The sequence below is a fragment of the Trachypithecus francoisi genome, unplaced genomic scaffold (genome assembly GCF_009764315.1).
Source record: "Trachypithecus francoisi isolate TF-2019V2 unplaced genomic scaffold, Tfra_2.0 Lachesis_group9, whole genome shotgun sequence".
Taxonomy (NCBI): Eukaryota; Metazoa; Chordata; class Mammalia; order Primates; family Cercopithecidae; genus Trachypithecus; species Trachypithecus francoisi.
In genome coordinates, this window is record NW_022681474.1 from 4,915,004 (window position 1) to 4,936,230 (window position 21,227).

Consider the following 21,227-nt stretch of genomic DNA (forward strand, 5'->3'; position numbering starts at 1 on the left):
TTGCCTGAGTCCAGGAGATTGAGGCTGCAGTGAGCCGTGATTGTGCCACTGCACTCCAGCCTGGGCAACAGAACAAGACTCTGTCCCTAAATAAAACAGGCTGGGTGTGGTGGCTCACACCTATAATCCCAGCACTTTGGGAGGCTGAGGTGGGCAGATCACTTGAGGATCAGGAGTTCCAGACCAGCCTGGTTCCAACATGGTGAAGTCCTGCCTCTACTAAAAATATAAAAATCAGCTGGGTGTGGTGGTGGGCACCTGTAATCCCAGCTACTCGGGACGCTGAGGCAGCAGAATCACTTGAACCAGGAGGTGGAGGTTGCAGTGAGCTGAGAATGAACCAGTGCACTCCATCCTGGGCGACACAGCGAGACTGTCTCAAAAAATAAAAATAAAAATAAATAAATAAAACGACCGGGTAGAAAAGCAACGTATTTCATAGAAAGCATTTTATTATCAGAACAGTATGGTTTCCTATGCTTAAGATCTATTTATTATGTTATTTTTACAAGTAGCAAAGTCCCTCTGTTTTTTTCCCCAGGTGATGTACATGAATATAAAAAGCGGCTGATGTCCACACTGCCTGGCCCGCCCGCATCAGGGTTGGCATGAAGCTGTGGCTGATGAGCAGCTCCCGGAGCGGCGGGGCGGGGCGGGGCCTCCTCTTCTCCAGCTCCAGCATGCTCATCAGTCATCCTCTTGCTGATTTCTCTTCTGCCAAAGAATACCAAGGGGACATTAAAATAGCACATGCTCCTTGGGATATCTGCTCAGCAGTTGTAATTTTCTAGAGGTCTTGGCAAAGATGTGATTAAAAATTATCATGGAAAACCATGCTTTAATTCATTAAACTAGTTTATCACTTTGACTCCTAAACAAATTATCCTCAGGTACCTGAGTATTTTCTTCTCTTTCTTCCATACATAGGGAAACTCCTACACAGAAATCCACACGGAAGTATAAATATTCACATTCCCTCTTGAGTAAAATCACCACCAAGCAGAGACTTGCTCTCCGTGCAGCCCTCTAACAATATACACACTTTCTTCAAAGTTACAAGTATTTTGAAAAATGTTCAAAAGGCATATACAGCATAAAAACATTTTCTGTCACTCTAATCAATAAATTATGCCTTCAGCTCCTATTTTATATTTAATTAGAAAATGATCTAACTCAGTAACTCGGCTCCATTCATAAGCATCAAAGTCTAGGTGATACTGGATTCCAATGAAATATTATATAAAAACCAATTTGAAGGTCTATTTGAAAAGACGGCCAGCATACTAAATGCACATAGACTTTACCAGCTTAAGGAAGTCTATTAGCTTGTGAGCGTCCTCCCCTGTAGACAGGTCTACAAAGTCCTTAGGCAGCCGGTAACTCAAATAGGGGCTAGGCTGGACTGTTACTTCACTGTCTGTGCGACGGAAAGCTGGGGAATCCTGTACAAAGAAGAAAAAAGAGAAAGAGTGGCAGTCATTTATTTTTAGGCCTATTCTCTGAACTAAAAAAGAACCTAGCAGAACAATTTCAACTCCATGTTTTCTTCTGTACCTGGTAAGGAGAAAGGAAGATTCCAAAGTTAAAATGAGCTGGGCACGGTAGCTCACGTCTGTAATTCCAGCTGGAGTGCCGTGGCTCACTGCAGCCTCGACCTCCTGGGCTCGGGTGAACCTCGCACTTCAGCCTCCCAAGTAGCTGAGACTATAGGCATGCGCCACCACACCTAGCTGAGTTTTTTCAATTTGAGTACGGACAAGGTCTCAGTATGCTGCCCAGGCTGGTCTTGATCTCCTGAGCTGAAGCAATCCTCCTGCCTTGGCCTCCCCAAGTGTTAAGATTACAGGCTCGGCGGGCTGCTGCACCCAGCCCAAACTATTTTCTTTTTCAGTTTTTTTTTTTGAGGCAAAGTCTCGCTCTGCTCTCAGGCTGGAGTGCAGTGCTGGGGCGCGATCTCTGTTACCCAGGTCTCTGTTGCTCACTGCAACCTCTGCCTCCCGGGTTTAAGCGGTTCTCCCACTCCAGCTTCCTGAGTAGCTGCGACTACAGGCGTGCGTCACCACGTCCGGCCAATTTTTGTATTTTTAGTAGAGATGGGGATTTCACTATGTTGGCCAGGCTGGTCTCAAACTCCTGACCTCAGGTGATCTGCCTGCCTCAGCCTCCCAAAGTGCTAGGATTATAGGCATGAACCACCATGCCTAGCTGCCAAAACTAATTTTTTTTTTTTTAGACGAAGTTTCACTCTTGTTGCCCAGGCTGGAGTGCAATGGAGTGATCTTGGCTCACCGCAACCTCCGCCTCTTGGGCTCCAGCGTTTCTCCTGCCTCAGCCTCCTGAGTAGCTGGGATTATAGGCACGCACCACCACGCCTGGCTAATTTTTGTACTTTTGGTAGAGACGGGGTTTTTCCATGTTGGTCAGGATGGTCTCGAACTCACAACCTCAGGTGATCCACCTGCCTCGGCCTCCCAAAGTACTGGGATTACAGGTGTGAGCCACTGCACCCGGCCAGTTTTTTTTTTGAGATGAATTCTCACTCTGTCACCCAGGCTGGAGGGCAATGGTGTGATCTCGGCTCATTGCTGCAACCTCCACCTTCCAGGTTCAAGTAACTCTCCTGCCTCAGCCTCCCAAGTAGCTGGGATTACAGGCACCCGCCACCATGTCTGGCTAATTTTTTGTATTTTTAGTAGAGATGCAGTTTCACCATGTTGGCCAGGCTGGTCTCGAATGCCTGACCTCAGGTGATCCACCAGTCTCGGCCTCCCAAAGCGCTGGGATCACAGGTGTGAGCCACTACGTCTGGCCCAAAACTATTTTTTAAAAGATATAAAATGCTCACAAGAGAACACTGTGAAAACCTCAGGACATGTAATTGCATATGTAGTATGATCTCATTTATTTACAAAGGTCTATGTATGTGTTTAAATGCACATTATATACCAAAATATAAACACTGGTTCTCAAGGTGGTAGAGTCATAGGTGATTTTTAAATTTTCTTTGAGAATGAGCATGTTACTTTTATGGGCAGAAAACAACACTACAAAGTTGTTTGAAGATTAAAGTTTGGCTGTGAAGCTGACAGGAAAGGAGAGAGTGGCTGGGTGAAGAAACTGGGTTGAACAATGTTTTGCTTTTTTCGGATGGGAGGTATCTGAACATGACTAAATCTGGACGGACAGAGTTGGTAGAGAGGAAGAATTGGAAAAAGAGCAGAGGGCAGCTGGAGAGAGAGGAGGACACAGTGTCCTGAGTGGGAGATCAGACTCAGGAAGGGACGGACGAGCTTGTAGGTGTGATGAGTAATCAACTGAGGGAATTCTCATCAGTGGGTTCCCTTTTCCTGGAAAGAGGATGTTAAATCGTCCGCTGAGAGGAAGGAAGGAACGATGGGAGACTGAGAAGCGTCAAGGTGTGAACCAGTCGCCATGGAAATGGAGGAGAAAGCTGACAGGAACCCGCTGGTCTGCACATACGTAACTTCTCCGGCAGCCTCAGCAGCTGGGGCTGGGGTCACAAGGAACAGATGCATGAGCTGATCTGGGACCACGATTCCTCCAGGTTGGGTGTGACAGAAGCAGCTCAGAAAAGGAACTGAAAAAACGGATCAGATGACCCTGACTTCCGTACATAAAGTTAAGTGGTGCCCACCTCTGACCACCACCACGGGGAAGTTAGCCACCAGGAAAGCTGTGTTACACTCTGCGCTTCGGAAGGGTCCTGGCCATTGCCGCCTCCCTGTGCGTCTGAAGAACAAGCAGTCAGTCAGTAGACTGAAAAGGTTTACGTTGTATCTATTTTAAAAATGCCTTACCTGCTCTTGAGCATCTACTTCACTCAAATCACCGTTTAACTTGTTCTCAGATATCAGTTCTTCCCAGGTGAACAGCAGTGAATCTGTGACTTCGCCAAATGGATTAAAATCAATGAGCCACACCTTCCCCTGTAGCAGAGAGAGAGAGAGAAAAAACAAAAACAAGCACAGTCTGTACTCTGTCTTCTGAGAAAGAAACGTGTTTTTATTCTGAGACAGGCTCTCATGCTGTTGCCCAGGCTGCAGTGCAGTGGTGTGATCACGGCTCACTGCAGCCTTGACCTCCTGGGTTCAAAGGATCCTCCTGCCTCAGCCTCCTGAGTACCTGGGACTACAGGCATGCGCCACCACATGCAGCTAATTTTTGTGTTTTCTTAGAGGACAGGGTCTCACCATGTTGCCCAGGCTGGTCTTGAACTCTTGGGTTCAAGCGATCCTCTCACCTCGGCCTCCCAAAGTGCTGGGATTATAGACATGAGCCACATCACCCAGCCAGAAAGATATTCTTCATATTATTGTAATCTTAAAAATCTCACTTATTTCAAAAGATCATCCCTCTAGGTCCCATCTGAGAAAGGGCCGCCTGTCTGAATAGAGTAGACAGAGATCTAAAGGGAGGGCCCCCTGTGAATTTAGAGAGAAGGGACCCAGAAAAGCTCTGCCTAAGAGATACGTTCCAACTCCAGCCTCAAGCCACACTGGAATTTTAAGTCAAAGATTCTAGCAGGGCTGGGCGCAGTGGCTCACACCTATAATCCCAGCACTTTGGGAGGCTGAGGTGGCCAGATCACTTGAGCTTAGGAGTTGAAGACCAGCCTGGGCAACATGGTGAAACCCCATCTCTACAAAAAAATATACAAAAATTAGCTGAGGCTGAGTGTGGTGGCTCACGCCTGTAATCCCAGCACTTTGGGAGGCCGAGACGGGCGGATCATGAGGTCAGATCGAGACCATCCTGGATAACACAGTGAAACCCTATCTCTACTAAAAATACAAAAAATTAGCCGGGCGAGGTGGCGAGCGCCTATAGTCCCAGCTACTCGGGAGGCTGAGGCAGGAGAATGGCATGAACCCGGGAGGTGGAGCTTGCAGGGAGCTGAGATTGCGCCACTGAACTCCAGCCTGGGCGACAGAGCAAGACTCCGTCTCAAAAACAAAAAAAATTAGCTGAATATGGTGGCACATGCCTGCAGTCCCAGCTACTTAGGGGGCTGAGGTAGGAGGATCACTTGAGCCCAGGAGGTCAAGGCTGCTGTGAGCTGTGATCACAACACGCGCCAAGGTCAAGGCTGCTGTGAGCCATGATCACAACACGCGCCCCACCTACCCTGGGTGACAAAGCAAGACTGTGTCTCCCCCAAAAAACAAATTCCAGCAGGGAAGGGAACTGTCACCAAAGGCTCAGGGTCTGCAGTCTGACTAAAGCGCCTTCCCGGAGCCTTCGGTGCTCCGTTCAGGGGAAGCCAGACAGACCCAGGCAGTGCCTGCGGCTCCAGAGAGCAGCGCTTCTGACTCAGGAAGGTCTGCTGCCAAGAACGGATTTTTTTTTACCATATGCAAGTATGAAGATGCTGTTTCCTTTCTTTTTTTTTTTTTTTTTGAGAGAGTCTCACTCTGTTGCCCAGGCCGGAGTACAGTGGTGCGATCTTGGCTCACTGCAACCTCCGCCTCTTAGGTTCAAGTGATTCTCCTGCCTCAGCTCCCGAGTAGCTGGGATTACAGGCATGCGCCAGTATGCTTGGTTAATTTTTGTATTTTTACTAGAGATAGGATCTTACCATGTTGGCCATGGTCTGGTCTCAAACTCCTAACCTCAAATGTCCTCCCGCCTTGGCCTCCCTGTGAGCCACCCTGCCCAGCCTGAAGATGCTGGTTTCTTTCTATGTGAATGTAGTAAGTCTGTAGAATAGAGCTTGACAGCATATGAAGGGGAGGTTGGCCTCTGAGCAGAAAACAGCCAGTACTGACACGCAGAGAGCAGGGGCGCATGGGCCACGCCGCCAGGAATGACGGCCACGGCATCTGATCACGAACACCTAATGACACGAAGTGGATGGAGCAAAGATAAACCTTTTCTACTGAAACATTCATACATTTGCGCCGTTTGGTTAACAATGAATGTTTTTTTCTATAAATGTGTTGCCGCCAGGTCCTGAGCGGGTGTGTGTGCATGAAATTCCAAGCACCAAGACCGCTGAGCCAGCAGGCCTAATATCTGGTGCTGCTTCTCAGCTGAGCAAGAGCGAAATGTGAAGAAAGATGAAACATCTTATTAGGACTTGCTTCAAATTCCAGAACCTCTAGTAAGTGGCACAAGCCTGTGGCAGGATGCTTTCAGCACACCCGGTTGGGTAAGTTCCTCGTTTTCTACGAGCCCCAGGAGATGCCCTGCAAATCTCTCTCACTGCTTCAGTTGTTTCCTCATCTCCATTCGGCACCCACTTCTTCATTCCTGGAACTATGTGAACCAGTATCAGCCATCAAACAACTTCTTCGTAATGATGTCAACTTCATTTTGGCGAATACTGCTAAGATGTCTTCAATATATGTCATGACAACAAAATGGGTATTTTCTAACTTCCAAACCCTTTCTACTTGACTTTTTATTTTTTTTATTTATTTATTTTGAGACAGAGTCTTGCTCTGTCACCCAGGCTGGAATGCAGTGGCGTGATCTCTGCTCACTGCAACCTCCGCCTCCCAGGTTCAAGTGATTCTCTTGCCTCAGCCTCCAGAGTGGCTGGGACTACAGGCGTCCGCCACCACACCTGGCTAAATTTTTGTATTTTTAGTAGAGATGAGGTTTCACAGTGTTAGTCAGGATGGTCTCCATCTCCTGACCTCATGATCGGCCTGGCTTCGTCTCCCGAAGTGTTGGGATTACAGGTGTGACCCACTGTGCCAGCCTCTACTTGGCTTTTTATAATCAGTAAAATGAACGCATTTTTTTTTTTAAACAATCACATCTTTAATATAGGAATATGCCACAATGCAAAAAACCAAAACACATTTTTTCCTTTTTTTTTCTGAGACAGAGTTTCACTCTTGTAGCCCAGGCAGGAGTGCAATGGTACCATCTCACCTCACTGCAACTTCCCCTTCCTGGGTTCATGCGATTCTCCTGCCTCCGCCTCCCAAGTAGCTGGGACTACAGGCATGTGCCACCACGCCCGGCTAATTTTCTATTTTTGGCTGAGACGGGGTGTCACCATGTTAGTCAGGCTGGTCTCCAATTCTTAAACTCAGGTGATCCGCCCACCTTGGCCTCCTAAAGTGCTGAGATTATAGGCGTGAGCCACTGCACCAAGCCCAAAACACATTTTTAAACGAAAACAAACCACCACTTTAATTGGCAGTGTACTCTGTAGCTCAGAAGCTATCCTCTAGTACAAAAAAATGAGGAAGTAAAAAAACCCAGCTATAATCAGGCTTTAATAAAGTAGGAGGATCAGGATCAAGATTTTATAACTTTTCTTTTTTTTTTGAGACAGAGTCTCGCTCAGTTGCCCAGGCTGGAGTGCAGTGGCGCGATCTCAGCTCACTGCAAGCTCCGCCTCCCGGGTTCACACCATTTTCCTGCCTCAGCCTCCCAAGTAGCTGGGACTACAGGCACCCGCCGCCACGCCTGGTTAATTTTTTGCATTTTTTTTAAGTAGAGACGTGGTTTTACCGTGTTAGCCAGGATGGTTTCAATCTCCTGACCTCGTGATCCGCCCACCTCAGCCTCCCAAAGTGCTGGGATTACAGGCGTGAGCCACCGCACCTGGCCATAACTTTTTTTTTGAGACAGTCTTGCCCTATTTTTGTGAGTACAGTCGCGTGATCTCAGCTCACTGCAGCCTCCTCCTCATGGGCTCAAGTGATCCTCCTGCCTCAGCCTCCCAAGTAGCTGGGATTACAGGCACCTGCCACTGTGCCTGACTAATTTCTGTATTTTTAGTAGAGATGGGGTTTCACCATGTTGGCCAGGCTGGTCTTGCGCTCTTGACCTCAGGTGATCTGCCTGCCTCAGCCTCCTAAAGTGCTGGGATTACAGGCATAAGCCACCATGCCCGGCCATTACATGTTTTCACATGACATCTCAAGCAAAAACAGCCTGAGAAGTTAATTCTGCTTTGAGGCAATCCAATAAGCAAAGAGCAGTTGGACTAACTGTCCTTGTACCAACTGACTGTCCCCCTGTCCCGATCAAGCTGTAGGGACCAGACACTGTGTTAGGCACTAGGGTATGAAGATCGTAACACAGAATCGATTCCTTCCAAGAGCTCAGGCTTGAGCAGAACACACATCTCCTCCCCAAAACAGAACCAAAAACCATCCAACAATGGCAATGTGCAGGGTATTTTGCTTCGAGAGAGGCAAGAACAGGGAATTGCGAGAGTGGAGAGGCGCAAAGGAGAGTGTGCCTGCATGTGCGAGGGAAGGCTGGAAACGTTTCCCAAAGGACCTGGGCACCTGCAGGATAACAGCGATGCTCTGGGAGAAGGGTGGTGTTGGCAGGAAAAGCGGACCAGTTAACAAGAACGGCGGCTCTCATGTGCAGAGGCCACGCCACGACCGCCCGTTGTGGGAGCAGGTTATTTTGGCTGGAGTGTGAGATACGTGAGGGCTCCAGAAACACAGCCAGCTATGGTAACTCTCAAGGCCTGCTGTTCCAAACAGGAGGAAACACATGCTATGACACGCCCTTTAAAAGTGTAACTGAGATTATGAGAAAGACCAGGGGCCAGAAACAAGAAGAACCCGAAGAACAGAACTAAACGAATCAACTCTAGTGCTGTGGGAACCTGTGGGAGGGTCTCCTAGCAGACTGGCCACGGGAAGGGAATCAGAACTCAAACACCAACTCCAGAAGGCCACAGCCTCAGGAAAGGGGTGTGAGGAGACAGTTCTAATGGAGGGGCAGGAGACAATGACATTGTCGTCTGAATAAGTTTTGGGGAACATGGTAGAAGCAAATGAAAAATCCAAAATTTAGGATCTTTGGGATTCTCATAAACAAAAGAACAAGCTCACTGAAGATGAACTCAAAGTAAATAAATAAACTGATTTACAAAACAATAAAGAACCAGCCCGAATGAGAGTCTGCAAATGCAACAGGGATTAACGCCCTAAGAACTTGGGAAATCATCATCAATCTGAAGGTCAGTATAATATAAAAATATTGGTGCAGACAAAAAGACTAAGGGGGATCCATACCGCATACCAAACACGCAAAGGAACAAACACCAAACAGACCCAATATTGAAACGGAGAACAAGAAATTACAAAAGAACTAGGCAAAAACCATGGGGAAGTATTTTTTTGAATGATGGCTAAAATTCAAAAGCCAGAAAACCTGTAATCCCAGCACTTTGGGAGGCCGAGACAGGCAGATCACAAGGTCAGGAGATCAAGACCATCCTGGCTAACACGGTGAAACCCCGTCTCTACTAAAACTACAAAAACTAGCCGGGCATGGTGGTGGGCGCCTGTAGTCCCAGCTATTCGGGAGGCAGAGGCAGGAGAATGGCGTGAACCTGGAAGGCGAAGCTTGCAGTGAGTGGAGATCGCGCCACTGCACTCCAGCCTGGGCGACAGAGCGAGACTCCGTCTCAAAAAAAAAAAAAAAAAAAAGCCAGAAAAGAAGCAAATAATATATGTGATCTTGTTCACAGGAAAAGACTAATGACAAAGGCCTCTGTAATACCTAAACAGTGCCTCTATTTTGAGGAAAATAATAGAAAATGTGAAAAAGACACGAAGCAATGGTTCACAGAAACGACGCTTAAATATACGAAAACATAAACTTCATCCTCATTTACTAAGAAAAACAGAAACGGAAATTATACGGAAACATCATTTCTCTATGAAACCCCAAAAACCCTGAAGAGTGTGACCCTATATTGTAACGGCAAGCTCTGAGGAAGCCTGCAGGTACTCTGATGCATTCCCGGGGGGATCTGGTCAGGTGTAACCTCTAGGGGAGGTAAACTACAGTTATCTGTCAACATTAAAATACATTTCACTTTTGAGCCAGCAATCCCACTTCTAGGAATTCACCCTGTAGATTCCTGCAGCGTGGGAAATGACACACGTATGGGATTATTCACCATGGCAGTCTGCAAAAGACCAGACACAACTTGGTGTACACTGAGAGGCATGACAGTTACGATCATGGCTCACTGCAGCCTCAACCTCCCAGTCTCAAGCGATCCTCCCAACTCAGCTCCCGGGAGGAGCTAGAGGCACAAACCACCACACCTGGCTCATTTTTATGTAGAGACAAGGTCTCACTATGTTCAGCCCAGGTGATCTCGAACTCCTGGGCTCAAGCCATCCTCCCACCTCAGCTTCCCAAAGTGCTGAAAATACAGGCGTGAGCCACTACAATGGCCTAAAGCCCCTCTTTCTAGTAACTCTTAACAGACACCATCATCTTTGAAGACAATGAGGTGAAAATAGAGTGATGTCTTCTGACGTAAGAGTTAAATGAACAGTTAACAGTTATTCTGGGACATGACCATATGGGCCATATCTTTTTGTCCAAAGATGATTCAAAGATGTCCAATGGTGACTCAGATCAAATGACTGTCTCACTTACAATGAGGCTGATCTAAGCACGGAGGGGGAATGAGAAATATTCTGCTCGTGTGTTGGTGACACACGGGAAAACGCATCTGCTAGCTTCTTCACAATGTCAAAGAGCACTCAGCACCAAACAGCATCTAGTGACTTAAACTTCTTAATAAAGATGATGTGTCTTGGGCAGTGAAATCTCTGCTCTAGTAATTCTTCATTAAGTCAGCAGTACATAAGTTTAATAATAAGTCACTTTAACTTTTTCCTTACAGAAGTTTTCATCACTTTCAAGATTTAAAAAATAAAGTAATCCTCTTCTGTCTAAAAATAAAACTAACTCAAACTCTGAGTCACTTTTAAAATAATAATAATAATTATTATTATTTTTTGAGACAGAGTTTTGCTCTTGCTGCCCAGGCTGGAAAGCAATGGCGTGATCTCGACTCACTGCAACCTCCACCTCCCAGTTCAAGCGATTCTCCTGCCTCAGCTTCCTGTGTAGCTAGGATTACAGGCATGCGCCACCATGCCCGGCTAATTTTGTATTTTTAGTGGAGACAGGGTTTTTCTATATTGGTCAGGTGGGTTTCGAACTCCCCATCTCAGGTGATCTGCCCGCCTTGGCCTCCCAAAGTGCTGGGATTACAGGCCTGAGCCACCGTACCTGGCCAAAATAATTATATAAATATCAAGTGACCAACTCCTGGCCGTAATTAAGTGTGCAAACTGAACTATTTTAAGCATGCCCTGACCTCTGACACAAATGACAAGTAGGATGGAAGGTGCCCATTTACCGACCGGCTCAATAAAGAATCCCTAAATCATGGTACACAATGATTTCAGGTATTAAGTCCCCTAATGTTAGGTATATTTTAAGGGGAGATTTTTGACCATGGTGAATTTCAAACACCTTAGTTGGTGTGAGGAAAAAAAAAAATTTGAGGAGGGGATGGGGTCTCACTCTGTCACCCAGGCTGGAGAGCAGTGGCGCAATAAAGGCTCACTGCAGCCGTGAATTCCTGGGCTCAAGGGATCCTCCCAGCTCAGCCTCTTGCATAACTGGGCACACACCACCAGGCCCGGATATTTTTTTTTTCTCTTTTGTCTCGCTCTGTTGCCCAGGCTGGAGCGCAATGGCGTGATCTGGGCTTACTGAAACCTCTGCCTCCTGAGTAGTTGGGATTATAGGCACCCGCCACCATGCCTGGCTCATTTTTTTGTATTTTTAGTAAAGACGGGGTTTCACCATGTTGGCCAGGCTGATCTCGAACTCGTGACCTCAAGTGATCCTCCTGCCTCAGCCTCCCAAAGTGCTGAGGTTACAGGGGTGAGCCACGGTGCCCGGCCTGGGCTGATTTTTTTTATTTTTAGTAGAGATGAGGTCTCACTATGTTGCCCAGGCTAGTCTCAAACTCCTGAGCTCAAATGATGTCCCTGCCTCAGCCTCCCAAAGTGCTGGGAATACAGGCGTGAGCTGCTGCACCCAGACAAAATATTTTTTGAGCAGTAGATCCTTCACACACATAGCAAAGGCATGCTCTGCCTGCTTATAAAACCAGCTCTTATTTTAAAGCATATCAGACAGAGTTTTTACTTACCCTACTGTCTCTGTATATATCGAACACAACTGTAAAGGAGAAAAAAAGTCAGTTATTAATGAACTAATATTTCATGATGTAAATCTCCTTTTGAAAATTAAAGTATGTTTTAATCAAAGACAGCAGAATATAAATGACCCTGAGGACTCAGTGCTTCTAAATCTCAAAACTTCAAACATAAAAAGGCATCCTGCCATGTTTTATTTATGTAACTTTGCTTTACTGTTCTCTGTTCCCCAACCATAATCCCCCATATTTAAAAATTCAAACCAAACACCAACATCATCTCAACCAGTTCCCCATCATAGACCGGTTCTATGGGAATGACAGGAGGAGTCACTGAGCAAAGTACTGGTGAAAGGGGCATCAATCACTGATCTGGGACAATGCAATGAGCCAAGCTTATAATAGAAAGCAGAAAATCGAATGAGGCCTGAAGCATGATTCATCTTATTTTAAGTCAAATCTGCCAGAGAGCCCAGTCTTGGCAAGTAGAGAAAATGTCAATCATAGCAGATATAATTTTCAGATGTATGAAAACTCTCACACAATATACTTTCAATTCCTAAAAACAACCCACAAATGTTTACTGTGTAACTGGTGCTGTCTTTGATCATTCAGAGAAGCTAGAAAGGTAGATGGACTTTGTTCTCTGTAGACAGGCCCTTTGAAATGCACAATCAAACATCTAAAATAAGAGGGGGAACTGACTTTGCAGTAAAAATAGATTTTAGTTAAGTAAGATGAAATTAACATGGCTGGTGTGGTGGCTCACACATGTAATCCCAACACACTGGGAGGCTGAAGTAGGTGGATCACCTGAGGCCAGGAGCTCAAGACCAGCCTGGCAAACATGGCGAAATTCCATCTCTACTAAACATACAAAAAATTAGCCGGGTGTGGTGACGTGCACCTGTAGCCCCAGCTACTTGGGAGACTGAGGCAGGAGAATCACTTGAACCCGAGAGATGCAGGCTGTGTGAGCCAAGATCGTACCACTGCACTTCAGCCCGGATGACAGAGTGAGACTGTCTCCAAATAAAAAAATAAGAAGAAGAAATTAACATACAAACTATCAAAAATAACAAATAATAATATAGTAAAATGCTTAAAATACAGTATTTCAAATCTAGTTATTAGGATATACACCATAGTAAATAAGGTCCAGCAACACTGTATACTTCATTTCATTTTACGGGATCAATAAAAAAATACTCACAGTCTTCATCTAAGAATTTGTACTGTATGTATTTCTTGAAAAAGTCTTGTATACATCTGCAAATTTCTTCCTTTTGTTTAGAAATATGATCATAGTACTGTGTGTAGTCTCTTTGAGAAATACCTGACAAGAAAATATTTTACATTCTGGTATCATCCAATATTCTTTTCAAAAACATCAATACGTGATTTAAACATTTTGTGGAAAGAACCATTAAAGTAGACTAGAAGATCACCCGGATGGGTACTGCATCACACACGACCCAGCTGTAAGGATTCATATGAACAGGTGAATCCTGAAGTCCTACACTGCCATGTCCTCTTACTTCTGGAAGAATTTACTGTTTTTTTTTTTGAGACAGAGTCTCACTCTATTGCCCAGGCTAAAGTGCAGTGGCACGATCTTGGCTCACTGCAACCTCTGCCGCCCGAGTTCAAGAGATTCTCCTGCCTCAGCACCTGAGTAGCTGGGATTACAGATGCCTGCCACTGCGCCTGGCTAATTTTTTTTTGTATTTTTAGCAGAGACAGTGTTTCACCATCTTGGCCAGGCTGGCCTTGAATTCCTGATCTCATGATCCACCCACCTCAGCCTCCCAAAGTGCTGGGATTACAGGTGTAAGCCACCACACTCGGCCTTTTTTTTTTTTCTTTTTTCTTGTAGACACAGGGTCTCATTCTGTTGCCCAGGCTGGAGTACAGTGGCACAATCATAGTTTATTACAACCTCCACCTCCTGAGCTCAAGTGACCCTCACACCTCAGTCTCCCGAGTAGCCGGGACTACAGGCATGTGCCACCATGCCTGGCTCATCGTTTTATTTTTTGTAGAGATGGGGTCTCAGTACATTGCCCAGGCTGGTCTTGAACTTCTGGCCTTAAGCAATCCTCCAGCCTTGGCCTCTCAAACTGTTGGCATTACAGGTGTGAGCCACAGCACCTAGCCCATAGAAACAGTTATTTTCATTTAGTAAAATGGAAGGAATTCGAAGTCACAAAAAGTCTTGTTATGTAAAAAATTAAAGCAGCAATTCTAAGCCCACACACGTAATCAACAGCTGCTGCTTTGATTTCCTCCAAAGAAGTCTGCAAATTGGTATACTCTTACACTTTCTTTGGGAAAATATCATTCTTCACCAGATGCCTGCCATATTCATACTGTATTGCCTAGAAGCAGTCTATTTTTCTTGTTCATACGTGCTACTTGGCCTTCACAGCCTGCTCGTTCAAGCCATGGAAAAGTAAACATTCCTTTTTTCAGGGGGACTTGCTGACATGATTCCAAACACACTAATGGGACTATTACACAAACTCCCTGAATTTGCTCCGGTCCTAGGGAAAAGTTCTCTGCTCTGAAATTCGGGTTTCCTATTCCTCAATCATGTGCCAACAGGACCCCCTCCTTTAGAGCACCTACACTGCAGCTTCCCCAAGAACATCGAGCGATATGAGAAATGCGAACACCCCAACTTTCTTTCAGGTGGGTTAACACATTTCAACATCACATTCAATGAATCAATACTGCTGATTTAATTGTATTCAAATTACACTTTTCTAGGTTGAAGATAAATTTTACTTCATGGAAAACATGCATAAACAAAATAAAGAACGCATTCTCTTCAATATTTAACTTTAATAAATCATAGCAAACAAAATAGTAACCTGAGAGGAAAGAAAATGGGTGTCTTAGAATACACTTACTTGTCCACATATTTCTCTTGCTAGAATAATAAACAGTGCCCCAATAATAGAAATAAAGGTTCCAAAACTTGACTTTTTATGACGCTTAAAATAAGCAGACTATTGCTAAGTACTGCTTAGGAAAATTCCATACAGAGTTCCTGATTCCTAAATCAGGAATAGTGACAACCACCACTTTTATCTCTGGAATCCAGACAGCCATGATTATCTGACAACACCGTGTCCTGTGGCAAGTGAATCTGGGCTCAGGATTCTTGTCAACACGGCATTCCAGAGAGTCAGTATCAACTGGTTAGAGGTGGCATCTGAGATGAAAACAGATTGATATCCCAGTCCTAATTACTGGAAATTTACTTCCAACAAAAGCTTGTCTTCTTTTAAAGACGACTTTCAAGGATAAAACAAACAAACAAACAAACAAAAACTCACCAATAAGCTTGTTTTCCTTGACAAAACATCGAAACTCAGCCCCAGGAATCAATTCACACCATTTTCGGAGAACAAGCTGTAGACAAAGGACAAAATATTTAATATAACACAACCATATGGTAAGGTCTACTAGGCAATTTTAGGTCAACACTGTATCTTGATTGCCATTATCAAATGTTTTTTAAAAAAGAGGCATCATATAACATTCTTGGCTGGGCATGGTGGCACATGCCTGTCAGCTACTCAGGAGGCTGAGGAAGGAGAATCACTTGAACCCGGGAGGCGGAGGTTGCAGCGAGCAAAGATCACGCCACTGCACTCCAGCCTGGACAACAAGAGTGAAACTCCATCTCAAAAAAAAAAAAAAATTCTTTTTTTTTTTTTTTTTTTGAGACGGAGTCTGGCTATCACCCAGGCTGGAGTGCAGTGGCCGGATCTCAGCTCACCGCAAGCTCCGCCTCCCAGGTTCACGCCATTCTCCTGCCTCAGCCTCCCGAGTAGCTGGGACTACAGGCGCCCGCCACCTCGACCGGCTAGTTTTTTGTATTTTTTAGTAGAGACGGGGTTTCACCGTGTCAGCCAGGATGGTCTCGATCTCCTGACCTCGTGATCCGCCCGTCTCGGCCTCCCAAAGTGCTGGGATGACAGGCTTGAGCCACCTCGCCCGGCCTAAAAAAAAATTCTTAACATGAGATGTAGGGAATAGAGTTGTGATCTATTATTCTAATAACTGCAAGAAAACTGTGCTAAAATTCTATGACAAAATGCATCCTTGTCCGGTAGCTGCCATTTTGAGAGCTCTGACATACAAGCGCACCATCAAGAACGTAGTTACATCTTTTCACCACAGTGCCGCATGTCTATTCATACGTTCTGCACCCCTTGAGGAATACCAAATAATAAAGTAATTCCAGCCGGGCGCAGTGGCTCGCTCCTGTAATCCCAGCACTTTGGGAGGCTGAGGCGGGCAGATCACCTGAGGTCAGGAGTTCAAGACCAGTCAGCCCAACATGGTGAAACCCCATCTCTACTAAAAATACAAAAAATTAGCCAGGCGTGGTGGCAGGCACCTGTAGCCCCAGCTACTAGGGAGGCTGAGACAGGAGAATCGCTTGAACCCAGGAAGCAGAGGCTGCAGTGAGCTGAGACGGCATCACTGCACTCTAGCCTGGGCAACAGAGCAAGACGCTATCTCAAAAATAAAATAAAATAATTCTTAACTTGTCTACCTTAAGTACCCAGAAGTAATCCTTACTTTGATATAATTATTATTGAGGTTTGTCACTATGAATCACCAAAATAACTCTCTCACTATTTTCTCAATATTTTAGTCAATCAATTCTACCCTTGGCCCAAATCACAAATGGGTCTTATTACTGTAATTAATTATTTAATACATATATAAACTCTCATATACTATAGTAATAAGTTTCTCATCCTAAAAATCAGGAAAATTTCAGGTGGGACATTTTATGTATTTAAAATATGCCTTAGAAATTTTAAATGCACTGATTTCATTTTTCATTTATTATAAGCCCTTAGTCAAGCCTTATTATCTGATTTTTTTTAAATGTAATTATTAAATGAATCTGACACGAAAATACTACACAGTTCCTATCTATTAAAAGCCCATACAGGCATATACATACATAATTTTATATATATATGTGTATATATATGTATATACAGAGAGAGAGAGAGGGAGGCTACAGTGGTTTTACTTAGCAACAAATAAATAAGCAATTGTAGCACACAATTTACTGGAAAATTTGCATAATGTTTATCAAAATACTATTTTGTATAGGTAATAATACATACACTCTGGTTGATTTTCACAAAACACAGAAGGGCATAGGGAGTTTCTCTCTCTCTCCCACCCTGTCCCTCTGTCTTTCTCCTCAGAGGCAACTGGTGCTATAGGTTTCTTGTGCATCTTTCCAGATTTATCCTATGAATATGTAACTATATATAAAGAGAGAGAGAGAGTATGTGTGTGTGTGTGTATTTTAAATACACACAGACAGGAGAGAACAATACACAGGATTCTACTTGCAACTTTTTTCATTTGAATTACTTGAAGAGTATCACTTTCCTACACTTTTAAAACTGGGTTTTAAATCTTACACACATGATAATGGTGTCTTTCAAAATGGCAATAAGAGAGCAAACTGCTGGTAAATAAATCTTGGAGGTAGATGACGACTTCTTTTTTTTTTTTTTTTTGAGACGGAGTCTCACTCTGTCGCCCAGGCTGGAGTGCAGTGGCCGGACCTCAGCTCACTGCAAGCTCCGCCTCCTGGGTTTACGCCATTCTCCTGACTCAGCCTCCCAAGTAGCTGGGACTACAGGTGCCCGCCACCTCGCCCGGCTAGTTTTTTGTATTTTTTAGTAGAGACAGGGTTTCGCCGTGCTAGCTAGGTTGGTCTCGATCTCCTGACCTCGCGATCCACCCGTCTCGGCCTCTCAAAGTGCTGGGATTACAGGCTTGAGCCACCGCGCCCGGCCAATGACGACTTCTTAAAAAAGACTGTGCCTCAGAGAAAGGCTAAGGAAATGATCTCTTTCTAGTACCTGGCAGAAGCACCACAGCCAGGTACTTAATAGTTGTTTGCTGCGTGAAGCAATAGATATGACTATATTATTTAAGGTATAGAAGTGTTTAATAAGCTGGGAAAATGCTCACACTATGCTATTAAGTGAGGGAAAAAAAATCTCACAAGTTGTATGTAAGAATCTCACCTACAAGCACTCTAAGATCTAGTAATTGGTAGCTTGGTAAGAAGTCACTTAACTAGTAAATTAACTGCTCCATGCACACGGTATAATCCTAAAAGAGAAGTCTATCTACAGTCGACACATTAAAAATTACTCAACGCAGTGAGTCAACAGACCAATTTTGAAAGCATGTGTACATACGTACAAACGTAGCTAGAAGCAAACTGACACTAAAGACATATTTTTAAAATTACTGCACTAATTCGAATTGGTGTTACAAGATCAACAATGAAATGTAATTTTCACATAAATGTAAAAACGCAATTATGGAGCAAAGATGACCATTCTCTTTTCAACAAACTATGAGTTGTCCAAGTTTTGGAAAGTTGGCATTTTGACAATGCAAGTGCGAGAAGGACCAGGAATGAGAGCTGAAACGTGGAGTCTGCATTTAGAAGTTAGGCCAGGCGCAGTGGCCCACGCCTGTAATCCCAGCATTTTGGGAGGCTGAGGCAGGCGTTTCACTTGAGGTCAGGAGTTCGAGACCATCCTGGTCAACATGGTGAAACCCTGTCTCTACCAAAAATACAAAAATTAGCTGGGTGGTGGTGGTGCACACCTGTAATCCCAGCTACTCGGGAGGCTGAGGCAGAGAATTGCTTTAGTCCAGGAGGTGGAGGTTTCAGTGAGCTGAGATCGTGCCACTGCACTCCAGCCTGGGCAACAGAGCAAAACTGTGTCTCAAAAAAAAAAAAAGGTTATGTTTCGGATCCATTCACGACAGTCGATGAGCAGTCAGTTGTAGCTAAGAACCTGGTGCAGATCAGGGTACGTGTGTGTGTTTCAAAACTAGGAAAATTTGGAATAAAAATTGAGGTTTACTACGTTTAAACTCATCAGAATTTCTAATGAAGTTGTTTTTTCACTATCCTCTTTTTTTTTGAGACAGAGCTTCACTCTTGTCACCCAGGCTGGAGTGCAATGGCACCATCTCAGCTCACTGCAACCTCCACCTCTTGGGTTCAAGCAATTCTTCAGCCTCAATTTCCCGAGTAGCTAAGATTACAGGCAACCACTACCATGCCCAGGTAACTCTGGTATTTTTAGTAGAGACATGGGGTTTCGCCATGGTGGCCAGGCTGGTCTCAAACTCCTGACCTCAGTTGATCCACCCACCTCGGCCTCTCAAAGTGTTGGGATTACAGGCATGAGTCACTGTGCCTGGCCTATCCTCTTATTCTTGTAAGTTATTTGTAAGGTAGTGAACAATATAAAAAATGGTAAAATGCTGAAACAATGAGGTGCAGCTGTGAGGCATAAAAAGGTGTTTGTTTTGTTAAAGGTGTCTGTATATAACCTGGAACAAGTGTATACTGCACACATATATTTAGTATATATATTCTATACATAATATATTCCTTTTATGTGTATATTTCATAAATTTAAAATTTCATTGGCTTTAGGTTCCCAAAGAAATTAATCTAAGAAACTTCATTCGTTTCATTTCACTTAAGAATAAACAGCAATTCTCAACACATCTTCATCTACGATTATCAAGGAAAATAAGCTTCTTACCTCATATTCTATACACGGATCTGGAGAATCATCAGTACAATGAACAAACCTTTGGAAGAGGAAAAGGCAACTGAATCTCTTTGTTACTGGTGTCAGTTTATATACACACGTAACTTATATTTAACATGAAAGTAACGTTTTACTAAAAGCATCCAGAAACAAGCAACTAACTCAAATTCGATCAACATTTATTAAGCCTTATTCAATGCTATGCGTTAGCCTAGGCACCCTGAGATATTAACTCATTTAATCCTCAAAACAATGTTATGAGCAAGACTGTACTTTCCAGGATCATTTCTATAGTTGGTCTAGTATTTGATAACACAATAGGGTGACTATAGTCAACAACGAGTAAATTGTACATTTTAAAATAACTAGAGTATAATTGAATCATTTGTAACACAAAGGATGGATAAATGTTTTGAGTGGAACAGATACCCCATTTTACATGATGTGATAATTAGGCATGGCCTGTTTGTATCAAAACATGCAATGTACCCCAGGACGGGTGCAGTGGCTCACACCTGTAATCCCACCACTTTGGGAGGCCAAGGCAGGCGGATCACTTGAGGTCAGGAGTTTGACTCCAGCCTGGCCAACATGGTGAAACCCTGTCTCTACTAAAAATATAAAAATTAGCCGGTTGTGGTGGTGGACGCCTGAAAACCCAGCTAGTTGAGAGGCTGAGGCAGGGGAATCGCCTAAAACTGTGAGGCAGAGGTCGCAGTGAGCCAAGATAGCACCACTAAACTCCAGCCTGGGCGACAGAACGAGACTCCATCTCAAAAAAAACCCAAAAAACAAAAAACACCCATCTCATCTGCTGCATGAATATATACACTTACTATGTACCCACAAAAATTAAAATAAACAATCTTATGAGCTATTATAACCATAGACACAGTATAAACTCCATTTTTTCTGTCAAAAGCCAAAGAAACTAATACCCAGAAAAGCCGAAATTTAGTGGCCACACCAAGACTCAATCTGTCTAACCCCCGATTCTCAACAAGGGGAAGAAGGCACTGTCACTGTACACGTTCCCGTTGTGCGCATCTTACAGTGCAGCCAGCAGCCTACTTCTCCCTCAATGTAACGTTGGCCATCGAAAGCCACACAGGTAATCGAATCCATCTCCCACGTGCCATTTTAAAACTCGGATAGATCCATTCAGCCCTCCATTAAGTATATTGCTTCCTCCTCTAAAAATCCTCAGTTTCATCAACAATGTTTCTTATCGCTTATTAAATGCCCACCTGCGCCAAAGCTTGGGCTAGGCATTGGGAATGTTAAAATGATGAAGACTCCTTCGTTCTGTATGAGGTTAGTCTGGTGGAGAAAGCTGAAAAGCACACACAATTTTAAACACACTGGAGAAAAAACACTCCGCAGCACCAAGGAAGAACTGACTGGCTGGCTGCTGTGTGTTGGAGGGGAGCGGTAGTCAAGAAGGGGTCCGCATTTAAAGTACAGACAAACGTGCTAAGGCAGGCAGGGCAGTGAGAGATCTCACGGAGCATTCAATAACTAGAGGAGATCATCTCTGATGGAGTGCAGGACGCAAGGCGGAACTGCAACAGATGGAGCTGGACAGAAACTCTGGACAAAGAGAA

At 44.4% G+C, this 21,227-nt stretch overlaps 1 protein-coding gene and 1 pseudogene across 3 annotated transcripts in view; one reads left to right on the plus strand and one right to left on the minus strand.

Moving 5' to 3' along the window:
* Positions 1 to 432: 432 nt before the first annotated feature.
* Positions 433 to 21,227, minus strand: part of CDC123 (cell division cycle 123) — a 55,194-nt gene continuing 34,399 nt past the window's right edge. For 2 of the 3 annotated variants that reach the window (XM_033209215.1, XM_033209216.1), the window contains 7 exons: positions 19,615 to 19,663; positions 15,325 to 15,400; positions 13,197 to 13,319; positions 11,978 to 12,006; positions 3,819 to 3,947; positions 1,305 to 1,442; positions 433 to 714 (listed from right to left, as the gene is read on the minus strand). In XM_033209215.1, the coding sequence (XP_033065106.1) occupies positions 688 to 714; positions 1,305 to 1,442; positions 3,819 to 3,947; positions 11,978 to 12,006; positions 13,197 to 13,319; positions 15,325 to 15,400; positions 19,615 to 19,663 (571 nt within the window). In that variant the 3' untranslated portion in view covers positions 433 to 687. The remainder of the gene's footprint in view (positions 715 to 1,304; positions 1,443 to 3,818; positions 3,948 to 11,977; positions 12,007 to 13,196; positions 13,320 to 15,324; positions 15,401 to 19,614; positions 19,664 to 21,227) is intronic. The other variant, XM_033209217.1, reaches the window with a different exon arrangement.
* Positions 19,887 to 19,974, plus strand: LOC117082942 (annotated as a pseudogene).